General features: G+C 44.1%; 1 protein-coding gene across 3 annotated transcripts in view; it reads right to left on the bottom strand.

Moving 5' to 3' along the window:
* ACOT7 (acyl-CoA thioesterase 7) overlaps nt 1–11,305 on the bottom strand; it is a 176,363-nt gene that overhangs the window by 78,983 nt on the left and 86,075 nt on the right. For 2 of the 3 annotated variants that reach the window (XM_069079553.1, XM_069079555.1), the window contains exons 5-7: nt 11,174–11,288; nt 6,371–6,385; nt 4,356–4,442 (exon numbers count right to left, since the gene is read on the bottom strand). In XM_069079553.1, coding sequence (XP_068935654.1) covers nt 4,356–4,442; nt 6,371–6,385; nt 11,174–11,288 — 217 coding nt within the window. The remainder of the gene's footprint in view (nt 1–4,355; nt 4,443–6,370; nt 6,386–11,173; nt 11,289–11,305) is intronic. The other variant, XM_069079554.1, reaches the window with a different exon arrangement.

The raw sequence follows: 11,305 nt of genomic DNA, 5'->3' as shown, positions 1-11,305 counted from the left end.
CTCTCTCTCTCTCTCTCTCTCTCTCTCTCTCTCTCTCTCTCTCTCTCAAATGGCCCCTGATTCACTGGATGCTATACGCACATCCCATTATCCCACTGTAAGTACTGTGAATACATCTGTTCAAGCAACCTACCACATTCTTATCATTCAAATTGTGAAAAGCTGCCAACAGTTTAGGTCATACCCAACCCATCAATAGCACAAAGCAACCCATCTAAATGCCTGCCAAAAGCCTATCCCAGAATGTATCACCATACACATCTCCCACCATCATACACATCCCACTTGCCAGGGGATTTTCTAGTACCCTTTCAGGATAAACAAGAAATCAAACCAAAGTGAATCTGGGGGCCACAATTTCTTTTCCCAACCATCTATCCTAAGTAGGAAGAGGATATATTCAAGACATATCGCTGAAATGTTATCTTTCTGAATTTGTTTTTGGAAATGGAATTACATTTCAGGAAAATCAGTTCCAAAAGGCTATCAAGCAATAAGCAAAATAAAGTATCCCTTATTCCCATTCCTGCTAAAGGCCTGGCACAGTAGCTTGCCCCTGATCCTGAGACATGTGTTTATGCCTAAACTGGAGGGTGGTTGACAAAGTCTGCAGAGATGTGGTGCCCAGGATGAGTCTGTGGGCTTGGAAATCATAGATTAAGTCCCATACACTAAACAAGGGGGACTCTAGGAGCCCTTTCTTGAGGCCCTGAATCCAATCTAGTCCAATTTAGGGTCAGAGCTACACAAGATTGATTCACACTGGTCTCCTAGGATAATGGTTTAAGAAAATTTCTCCAAGGAAACTGTGGGAAGATGGAGAGGAAATATGTGTTCCTTCTAGTGCCCCATGCTCCCCTTTCTAATCTCCTTACATGTGCCCCCAATCCCATCTTCAATCTCCTGGCTTGGTAGGTATGTCATACTTAGAGGAGGAAGAATCAGAGAACTGTAAATGCTCCCCTTCCAGGGGTGGACAGTACAAGCCTCCCTGAACACTAAGCTTAAATGGAAGTGTCAGTTAAACATAAAGGAAAAAGAAAGGGAAGACGGGAAAGGCATAGAGAGAGCCAGAGATGGGGGGTGGGGGGGATGTGAAGCACCTGGACCACAGGACAGTAGAGGGGATAACGCAATCCTAGCCTTGTCACAGGCAGAGAGATCAGCGACCCTGACCACTCTTTTTTTTCTAAAAAAGCTGCTATTGTCATTTAAATTCATACCTAAAGGGGTTTTTGTTTTGTTTTTAATACTCCTTTCCCAGAGGGTCTTTTATGGTATAATTAAAAGAGGATAACAGACAATAAAGGGTAACCTTAGCAACCCAATTCTCGACCCCACCCACAACCCCAGGCAGCACAAAGGGCCCTGAAGGTTGCTTACTTAAGCTCTCTCTTCCAGGGAAGATAACTGGAGATTGGACCACTGGGAAACACACAGTACTTTAAGAAAGGGGGGAAACATTTTCCCTTAGGGGACTAGTACTTCTGGTTCCCATTGAAACCTTTCCCTATACCAGAAGTTTCCAGTCAGTAGAGCAGGATCTGTGGGCACCAAAAGGTTTAAAAGAGCCCCCGTGGAATAGGCTCCCCTCTGAGGTGAGTGCCGCCCTGGGCCCAGCCCACATCTCCCTCTTGTCGGTCTCTACATGGCTCAGAGAGCAAGCAAACGTGTGTTTCCAATTTAATGTTTTGGCTAGCGTTCTTGCCACCAACAGAGCATAGTGAGTGACTCAGATTGCCTTTCCAGAACTGCTCACCCCTGGTGCTGGGGCACCAGCATGAACCCAGCACACAAAGGAACACGTGCTCGCTAAAATGGGGAGAGGAGCTCTTTGTTGCCAAATGGAAATTAATCGCAGCAGAGACAGGGCATCTTAAGGCTTCTTAGCAGCAAGAAGAGGGAGGGGAAACACTTCAGGGAATGGATCAGATAAAGGCCCGTTCCCTGCTCTGGCTTTAGATTGAAATGTCTCCATCATACACATAGAAAAATCCATTAACTTACGTCAAGAAAGACTTGGCATCTTTTTTGCAAATATAAAAAAATCGGAACTAAAAGGCATCAGAGTCCTCCTTTGAGGGTTCTCCAAGGTCTCATAGGAGCTTTCCATATTTCTAGAGTGCCCGTGGGAGAGTGGGGGGAAGCACACGGGAACATTATCTCCATCTCACCGGTGACATATTAAAGGCTACAAAGATGCAACTGAACCAAGAAGCAGCCTAGCTAAGTCAGGCAGGGGCCCCAGCAGCTCTCCGAGGCTCCAATCTGTCACCACTGTCCACAGCGTCCACAATGACACAATCACAGGTTCTTGGAGTACGGAGGCACAATTGAAAACCAAAGGTAAGCACATTCTAGTCCAAATAAAACAACACGGCTGCCGCATGGATCTGATCGTTTGGAGATGTTCCCTGACAGATAACCCTCAGATTCAACACCCAGGATGATGCGAGAGAAGGAAAAGATGCCTTCTTTGCCAGAAATCTCAGACAGCTTGAGGACCAGAACAATGGGGCACCACTGAAGACTAAACGAAAGTCAGAGAGATCCCAAAGTTCTCTTCTCCTTCTGCTCCAACAGAGCCAGGAGACTGGGGTACACAGAGGGGGTATGGGAAGGGGAGCACAGGGTGCTCAAGGAGGCTCAAGTTTCCCCTCCATCCTCCCAAAGCTTCCTTAGAGACACTTTCTGAAACCATCATCCTGGGAGTCCTGTGTGGGGGCTCATTGTGAATCCATCTTTTGTACTTCTGACCCCGACCTGGGCTAGACTGTATTCAAGCCCTCAAGAAAGGGCTCCTCAACTCCACTGGACTTACTCATTTCTGATTTCCCAGCCCACAGACTCATCCCTGGGCATCACATATCTGCAGGCTTTGTCAGTCACCCTCCAGGTCAGGAGCAGGAACAAGATTATGGGCAGGGGTTTCTGAAGCAAAGGTTAATAGCACAGAATTTATGAATAAGGACTGAATTAAGAACCACTTCACTTGATGTTTTTTTTTTTCTGGAAATGGCATCTAGTGAATTACAGTTCTGTGAAAGTCTTGATACAAATTATTTCAGATCCTGTATTTGTTGACAGCTCTTTATAGGAAAATACAAGAAAATTACAGCTTTCAATTATTCTCAATATGGTATTCATTTCATTCACTAGCTCCTGGTGAGAGCCTGGATACCAGGGTAGATGAGTGGGTTTGGTAAAAATTATTGGGCACATTTTCAGAAATTGCAGGCACAAAACCTCCATGATAATAGAGGCAAATGATGCATTATAAAGCTGCTGCATAAATACTTCCTAAACAAACATGGGGAAAATGTGCTTGTGGCCATTGAGACTTATGAATGCACCACAGATCATGCTTGCAGATTCCTATAGAAAACTGCAACAGTTCTATACCTGCGTGAAACTTTAAAGGGCTTTTAATCCTCTCAGTCCCAGAATGCCCTGGCCACTTCTCCACTGCTAGGCAGCCCAGAGGCCAGAAAAGCCTTGGATCAAAGAAGGCAATGAAAGAAAGGCTATACTGAGGCGAAAACTTCCAAATACTAGGTGCAATAAGGGACTTACTCTAGCATGGAAGTTTCCATTTAAGTATCAGAAGCCCAGCCACAGGGAGGGGAGATGCCTCCTCAGGGACTTACATTCCAAAAGGCTCAAGAGCCCATTTCCATGGCAAACCAGCATCAGGTGGCTGTGGGCTCTGGCTCTCTCATCTTGTAGAATGTCCCTGCTCACTGTAGCACACAAAGATCATAGGGGCTGCAGCTGGTGAACAGGGCCCTGTGACCACCTGGGAGGGCTGCAGAGAGGCAGGGCATTGGTTGATACCAGTGGGGATGAGATGTCAAAACCCCAAAAGTCAGTAAGCTCCTTGTACAATACGGCACAGCCGGTGATGGGCAGAGCCAATCCGAGACCCTTCTTCTAAGAGGTTAATGTTCACTGTCTAGGCTGCTTTGCCTTTTGCTTGGTCCCTGCAAGCACGTTGGGAGCACTTAATCTACTTCCATGAGCTGTCCCACTTTTCAGCTTTTTAAACGTTACTCTTAGCATGAGCCTTTGAAACCTTGGCCCTGATCAAGAGTAAACAAGAAGCTATGTGCAGCCCAATCAATAAAGGGCGTTTAAAGGTACACAGTGATGCATTCATCCATCTGGCTTTAATTTCCAATTTGTAAAGCCAGGAACCAACGGCATTTCAGTCATTTATTATGCAACCTCTTAAAGTTTGAATTTATACCTCATTAAACACAAGAGCCCAAATTGGGTCACACTGCAGTACAGTTTCCTGAGGAATATTACCAAGAAACAAGAGAATGGAAAAACAGGCACAGCAGTCATTTCCATACCTCCATGCACAAAGCCGTGCAGAGTGCAATCCGACGGTCCCACTAGATGTATCAAGGTGGACTGGCTGTAGCTGACAGTGTACGGCTCTGGAATGAAAAAAGCAATGTTAGTTCATGGCATATCTGCTTCCCTGGCTCTCTTCAATGAGTTGCTTAAACCAAATGAATAGAAGCCTCCAACATCCTGACATACTAAGTTTAAACCTCTGGGGGCCATTGAAGACAGCAGGCTGCAGTTACTCCATATATTTCTGTATGGAAAAGTATGGTCTCAAAACAGGCTTGGGGGGGTTGGAAGAATGGATGAGATTCCTAGCAGTGAAATATAGAAAATGAGAAGAAGGAAAACCGATCGGTAGTTAAAGATAAGACCAACGCTGGGCTCTGCGGAGACCATCCAAGCACCAAGGCCTTGACTTTCCTAGAATAATGGGCACACGCTGATAAGAGATATGGTCACCCTCCTTGGCCTGGTCTTCAGGCTGGGCAGATGTGGGGTCCATAGTTCCCACAGATTATTTCTTTTTCCCAGGTCATTTCTGTTCCTAACAGGCTACTCCAGGATATTTGACTCTCCAGAAGTGGGCAAATGCCCTGAGGCTCTAAATACTGCAAAGGGGATGCCTACAACCAATCTAGCCAATCAGGAACCTGACTCATGGAAATAAATCCTCTGAGTCCTCTGGTTAGGGATGTGGTCAGTGCTGTGGAGTTCACCACCACCATGGTCTACAGAGATGTATGGCAGCTGGCTGTGACAGCAACCAACCAGGTAACTTTTTTAAAATGCAGACTGAAACTTGTCTGAAAGTGGTTAGATGCAAGAAAGTAGAACTGCAATTAAGTCAAAATGGGGTGCTACATCAAGAAGGTCGTATTCTGATTCATCCATAGATTATGTGGACACCAAGCAACCAGAAAGGCTTCGTGATATGTGGCCCTTCAAAACTGGGAAAGGGTCTTGCCAAACTCACTAAGCAGAATAAATGCACCACGTGGACTTATCTGCTCATTCTAAAACTTCAGGGAATCACATTTATTTTTAAACTTCAGAGCTTTAAAGGACCCTGGGATTAAAATCTAAGCAGAAGTTGAAAGCACTGCCGGAAAGAGCATCTGCTCTCCACATGCCCTGAGATCCATGAGGCAATGCTATACCTTCACAGCCCCAGCAGGGCTCCGGCCCATGCTGCAGTTGGTAAACAGGTCTCATCCCTTTAAAAGAACCATTTTGTTTTCCCCCATCAGTCACAGAAGCCTGAGAGTAGTCTGAGACATCGTTCCTAGCACCCAACCTCGGCCCCATTGACTTTTCCCTTTGATTTACTTAGCATTTTCCTTATTTGAGTTTTGACCAGAATTTTAAGGGATCAGAGTGTTCTGGGGGCAAGGCCTTAAAGCACATGGTTTTGGCACTGTCAGCACATCCGATTGGGACCCTTAGGTGAGTGTGCTGTTGCTGCTAGAGCTCAGCCAGAGAGAAGCATGACCTCTGAACAAACAAGCCCACGTTGTGGCCTTCAGAGCTCCCTGAATGCTAGCTACTGAGCTCTGATCCTATGGGGCTTGGGATTGGGATCTCCTAGGCTTTCAAAGTCCACTGCACAAAGACACCAAGTGAGTGGCCTACAGGAAACTTCGCCAACAGCCATTGAAGGCTCCCAGGAGCCCACAAAGCCTTCTTTGCCAGAGGTGTGGTTGGCTTTACTCTCCTCTCCTCTCTGAATTTCATGATTCAGCTTTTACCATCTGACAACTTAAACATTCTTGCCCTCCCTCCCCACAGTCCCAGCATATTTAATAGCAGCTTAAAGTCTGTACACCAGAGTGCCATGCTATCACCTGGCACTGGAGCCTGAAGAAGGCTAGCCACCTAGCCTGGGGACACTGGGCAAGGCATGAGCAAAGAAAGGCAGCCTGATGGGCTAGCTCTCTCCTACACAGACAGACAGACAGACAGACACACAGCATTCCTGCACATCACGACATCAATATGTCTCCAAGAGGATGCTTACCTTTAGTCTGCCTATCTGTGAAGCAGGCGGGTAGAAAACAGAAAAGGCATTGAAACCAACAATTGCTACCATCTGCTTGGCGCTCTGTTCAGACAACCCTCAAAGAACGCTCACTTTGCCGTGCCACATCCTCCAAAACTACTGCTCTGGCTCATTCTAACAAGTGTTAGATCAACCAAGAGAGCAACATCTTGACAAAAAAAAAATCTTATGAGACTGTTTTATGTGAAATGGATTTAAAAAAAAAATCACTCAGCTGAGGCTTTTAAACTGTTAAAGCCTTGTTTCATCAGGACCCATTTAATCAAAAGAGAGGTAATCTGAAATGCTTTTTCCCTAGCCAATTAGATGTGTTACCACTGCTCTTTTAAAAAGGGTTAATTAAGGCTTAAGCCAAAAGCTGGCCATTTCAGCTTCTTCTCTTATCATTAATCAGATGTTCTCTTCAGAGACTCCCAAATTTTAAAGTGAAGAAATGTAGAGCCACTGACAATGGGCTTTCCCAGAGGAGCGAAGCTGATCCCCTTCTATAACCACCAGGCACTGACTTCGTCTACCATATGAAAACTCGAAAAGGGGCAGAGAAGAAACATGTTCAGGGTTTTCTGTTTCTGAAGGAAACCAAGAGAATTAAACTAAGTCCTATGGTGATAGAAGTAGAGCTCAAAGGGATCTCTACCATCTCCTTCATTTGACAGCTAAGAGAAGTTCCAGACTCATCACACGGGTGCTAAGTGTCAGAGGCCCAATTTGAACCCAGCTCCTCTGTTCTCATTCATCTGCTGCCTGACTACATGATCCGGCCTTCTCCCAAGTGCTGTCTAATCTTTGGAGTCACCGCCACTAAAGAAGCACAGACAACATGAAACTAATCTAGGAGAAGAAGGAGAATTGCGTTGGGTAATGAGGAGAATGAGGAAAGGAGCCAATAGAAGGGAGGCTAGAAATGCAAAGGCTAATTTAATTTAGAACAGCTCTCCAGCACATGAAAGGCAATTATACTGAAGAGAAGCCAAGGCCAAAGAAAAGCACTGGAATTAGATCAGGAAGGATTTCAGAAAGAACTACAGCCTTCCAAGGTAAGCCTTAACAATGGGGCAGGCAGGTTAATCCAGGCTTTCTCCTCCAAGCTAGTTAGAAAATAGGCCAGGCACTAACAGGACGAGCTTACTTAGGTCAGGGGGGTGCTGACGGATTGAAGCACCCCCTGAAATCTTCTCTCCAGCACACACTAGAGGTAATGACTTCTCATGAGCAGCAGCACAGTGGCTGTGGCAAGGCTGAACTCTGGAGGGACACTCAATGCACTAACATCTTAACACAAAAAGTCTCCATGATAAAAAGCCATTTCATTCTTCATCCTGTTGCTCTCAGAGAGAACAGACTTTACGTGAACTCCAAAATGCTCAAAACAAATATTTAATCAGACCATCACATGGGTTTAATAGAGCTCACATTTGTAGCCAACAAATCTGATTCCCCGAAACTCTCAAGGTAACTGTATTTTTCCCCTTGTGACTAAGGCGGAATGGAGAAGAAATAAGGTCAACCGTTTCTGAAAGACCTCTCAGGCTGTCTGTAAAAAGAGGCCTCAAAGACTAGCTTGTCCCTTGTGATACGCTGCTAGAAAACTATGCTACAAATATCTGAGATTGTGCTCTATCCTCAAATTTGAAGGGACTTAAAAATTCAGGAAGGGTTTTAGCGGCAGGGTAGAGAAGAAAGTACATTAGAAAGATGAAAAGATAATCTTAAAAATATTAAATATTTTGTCATTTTGAACTAGTACTGCATTCTCAATGCACTTGCATCTCCTAGGGGCAGAAGCCATTTCCTAAATGTGTCTAATACAAAGTAAAGGCCTGCTGTGTTCTAGGGTATCTCTGCAGCACGGAGGTGACGCAGGCTTCTCTCCTGCTAAGCCCCATGGGCAGGGACAGCTCTAATAGGTCTCATTCACACTAGACTACAGAGGCTTGGAGGACAGACCTGGAGACGGACTGATCAGGGGTCCAAGGACCATCTAAATAACTTGTGAGACACTTGTTACCAATGGTCACAGACTGAAGAATGCTTTCAGATTCTACAGTGCCTCTTAAAGACTTTCTGTTAAGTTATAAACAGATGGCAATCTGTATCAATGGAGGAAGTGTACAGTGATGAAACTGCATAGGCTTTAAGCATAAAAATGTCCTATCAGTCCCTTGGAGACTGGCAGACCTTTGAGATAAAGGTGATATTACAGCCTTGTCGGGGCCCTGCCTGTATATGCTCAATCAAATGTGCTGCATGAAATTGAAAAGGCATTTAATGCTTTGTACATCTTTACCACCCCCCCAAAACAGAATCATTTTCATTAAGATTGTCAAATATCATCACTGGCCCCAAAATTTTAAAAAAATTTACCTTAAAGATTCACTAAATGTTTAAACATAAATATAGTCTTTTAAAGCTACTCATAGCACACATTCTCCCTATTTTCCAACTCTCTCCCACCCAGGCCAAGCCACAGTTCCACATGAATAAAGACACATTCAACTCACCCAACCTTTGCCAAGAAACAAAGGTTTCTGGCTTATGCCAGTCAGATGGTGGCCCTTAAGGCTATGTCTCTAGAGACCCAATTACAGGTGAATATTACCCAGCTTGTATACATCCTGGTTCCACTCCAACCTCATCCTTCTTGGTAAAGAAATTCAGAAACCCCGACAGTAAGTGGTAGCAAACAAAATAAGACAAAAACAAAGGAAAAACATGATTTCTTTAAGAAAAATTTCTGAAAGTAAAAGTCTGAAAGATAGATTCCTGCTAGCTCACAGAAAGGTGAGAATTATAACAGGCAATTCATCTAAATATCTCAAAAACCAAAATGCCACCTCTGAGCAACAAAGTAGAGAGAACAAACAAGAGAAATCTGTTAAGAAATCTCATGCACATATTTTGGGACATGGACAATGCAGGAATTTGTTTTGCTTAGCTATGCATATTTGTTACAAGGGTCTGTTTTTAAATGGGGGAGGAGAGAGGGAGAGAAAATAAGTGCTTGCTAATTTCTTAAGAAAGAAAAAATTTCATGCACCCTGTTTATAATCAGTCACCACTGAGAATATACTAGGGTTTAGATTACTATAAATATTTTTTTAGAGTGTGGAAAAATGTAATAAAAAATGTGAAAGAATGCAAACAGATTGATACCGAGAGCAAATTTGGCTCCCCAGAATAATTGGCACCCCAGCCATACCGGCCTCACCCTTCTCAAGGTGATCTCTACAGTATCATTATTCATCATGTGACAAGGTCTACAATTTTGTTTCTGACTGAAATTAATAATCCACTTAAGAATGTTAAGGGCCAGACCCGTGACTTAATTGGCAGAGAACTCCCTATGAGAAGCCCCTTCTCCAGTGTAAATTGTGCCTCCTTCGAAACTCAATCTTACAAGAATTGCCACTCGGGAGGCCAAGTGCCTTGCCCATGATCCACACTGTAAGTAGAACAAAAGATGAAAGAAGCCCAGGCCTGTGAGCCTCTTCCTCTCTGTGGCCTACATCACTCTTTCTCTAATGAATGGTGTATCTACACAGATCTAATAGAAAAAAAAAAAAAAACCCACCCAGCTCATCCTTCACTGCTATCAGCCTCTTTCAATTACCACTGACCTACAGACTGTTTTCTGAACTTAGAAAATGGTAGCAGGACTTGGTAATGAGTGTGAGCAAAGTAAATGCCAACAACATTAGCTTCAGACCAAGAAATATGGAGAATGCCTGTTTTACCCCAAAATGAGATAAAATGCAAAATAAGTAATAGTCATGTCAGAGCAATCTACCCCAAGTAAAAATCTGGGCAAGAACACAGATGAGCTCCAATTCTACTTAATAATCTTGTTTTGTTTTTTTTTAAATAGACTATTCCTGAAAAGCCAATGATTGTGTGAATACTCATTATCAGGAAGTCTCCCATTTAAAAGAAACTTGAGATCAGCATCCTTTCATAAAATACAGAGGCCTTCTGTAATATGAATAACCACTCCTAATTAATCCTTGGTAGGGATTTGGGTACTCTCGGTTTGCTTTCCAAGACCACACCTGTACACAAAGAAAAGAATGAAATACTAAGAAGAAATATGTGTAACGGGTGATATGGAACCATTTATGGAACACAAGCAGTTACTATGTATGAAACAGAAGGGATTTCCAGAGGAAACACAAAAGTCCTACTGCTGGTTCATTTGTTTGTAAATTGGGGGCTGGCCAAAATTGATAATGAGCAAAGTAAAACTGGGAAGAAGGGGCAATAAAGGGAAAAGAAACCAAACTCTCACTTAAACAGGGAACATGCAACAATTTTCTTACAATCAGATCCTTACAAACTTTTTCTTTCTAAGGTTTATTTCTCTTATTTAACTGTAAACTCTCAGAAAGCTGGGACCATAGCTGGGCTCAGTTATCTAGCACAATCCCCCATAATTCACTGCCATGCCCCTGCTGACCAACTCCTCCGGGGCCCGCCCAGGCAGCCTCTCATTGAATCCTTCCTGTGACAGCTTGTTCAGTTAATACTCTTTATACAGATGCTGGGGGAGGGGAATGCTCGGGAGGCTCCAGGTCCTCATTCAACACTGGGCACAGAGGGATGGCACAACACCAAGGAGGGCTCCCTCTTAGCCCTTAGAGCCGGCAGCGTGGCCCTTTGCTGGGAAGGCCCAACCTGAGACAATTAACTTTATTAAATGGCTACTTCTATAAATCACTAGATTGGCAGCACCTAAAGCAATGAATGCGACAAGCTGCTGGCTGTTACCTGGGTTAAGAGAGGGCTGCAGAACCTCCTCGTTCTTCCACTTGGTTTCCATACGTTCCAGCTTTTGCGCTTCATATCTCTTCCTGCCTTCTTCTTCTTGCTCCTTTCGGGTGTACTGAGGAAAAGCACAAG

Source organism: Petaurus breviceps, unplaced genomic scaffold (assembly GCF_028583685.1).
Source record: "Petaurus breviceps papuanus isolate PSGF00001 unplaced genomic scaffold, PetGlider_PUasm1.0 91041, whole genome shotgun sequence".
Classification (NCBI taxonomy): domain Eukaryota; kingdom Metazoa; phylum Chordata; class Mammalia; order Diprotodontia; family Petauridae; genus Petaurus; species Petaurus breviceps.
Note: the sequence above shows the minus strand (reverse complement) of the source record. Positions and strands in the feature narration are given on the sequence as shown.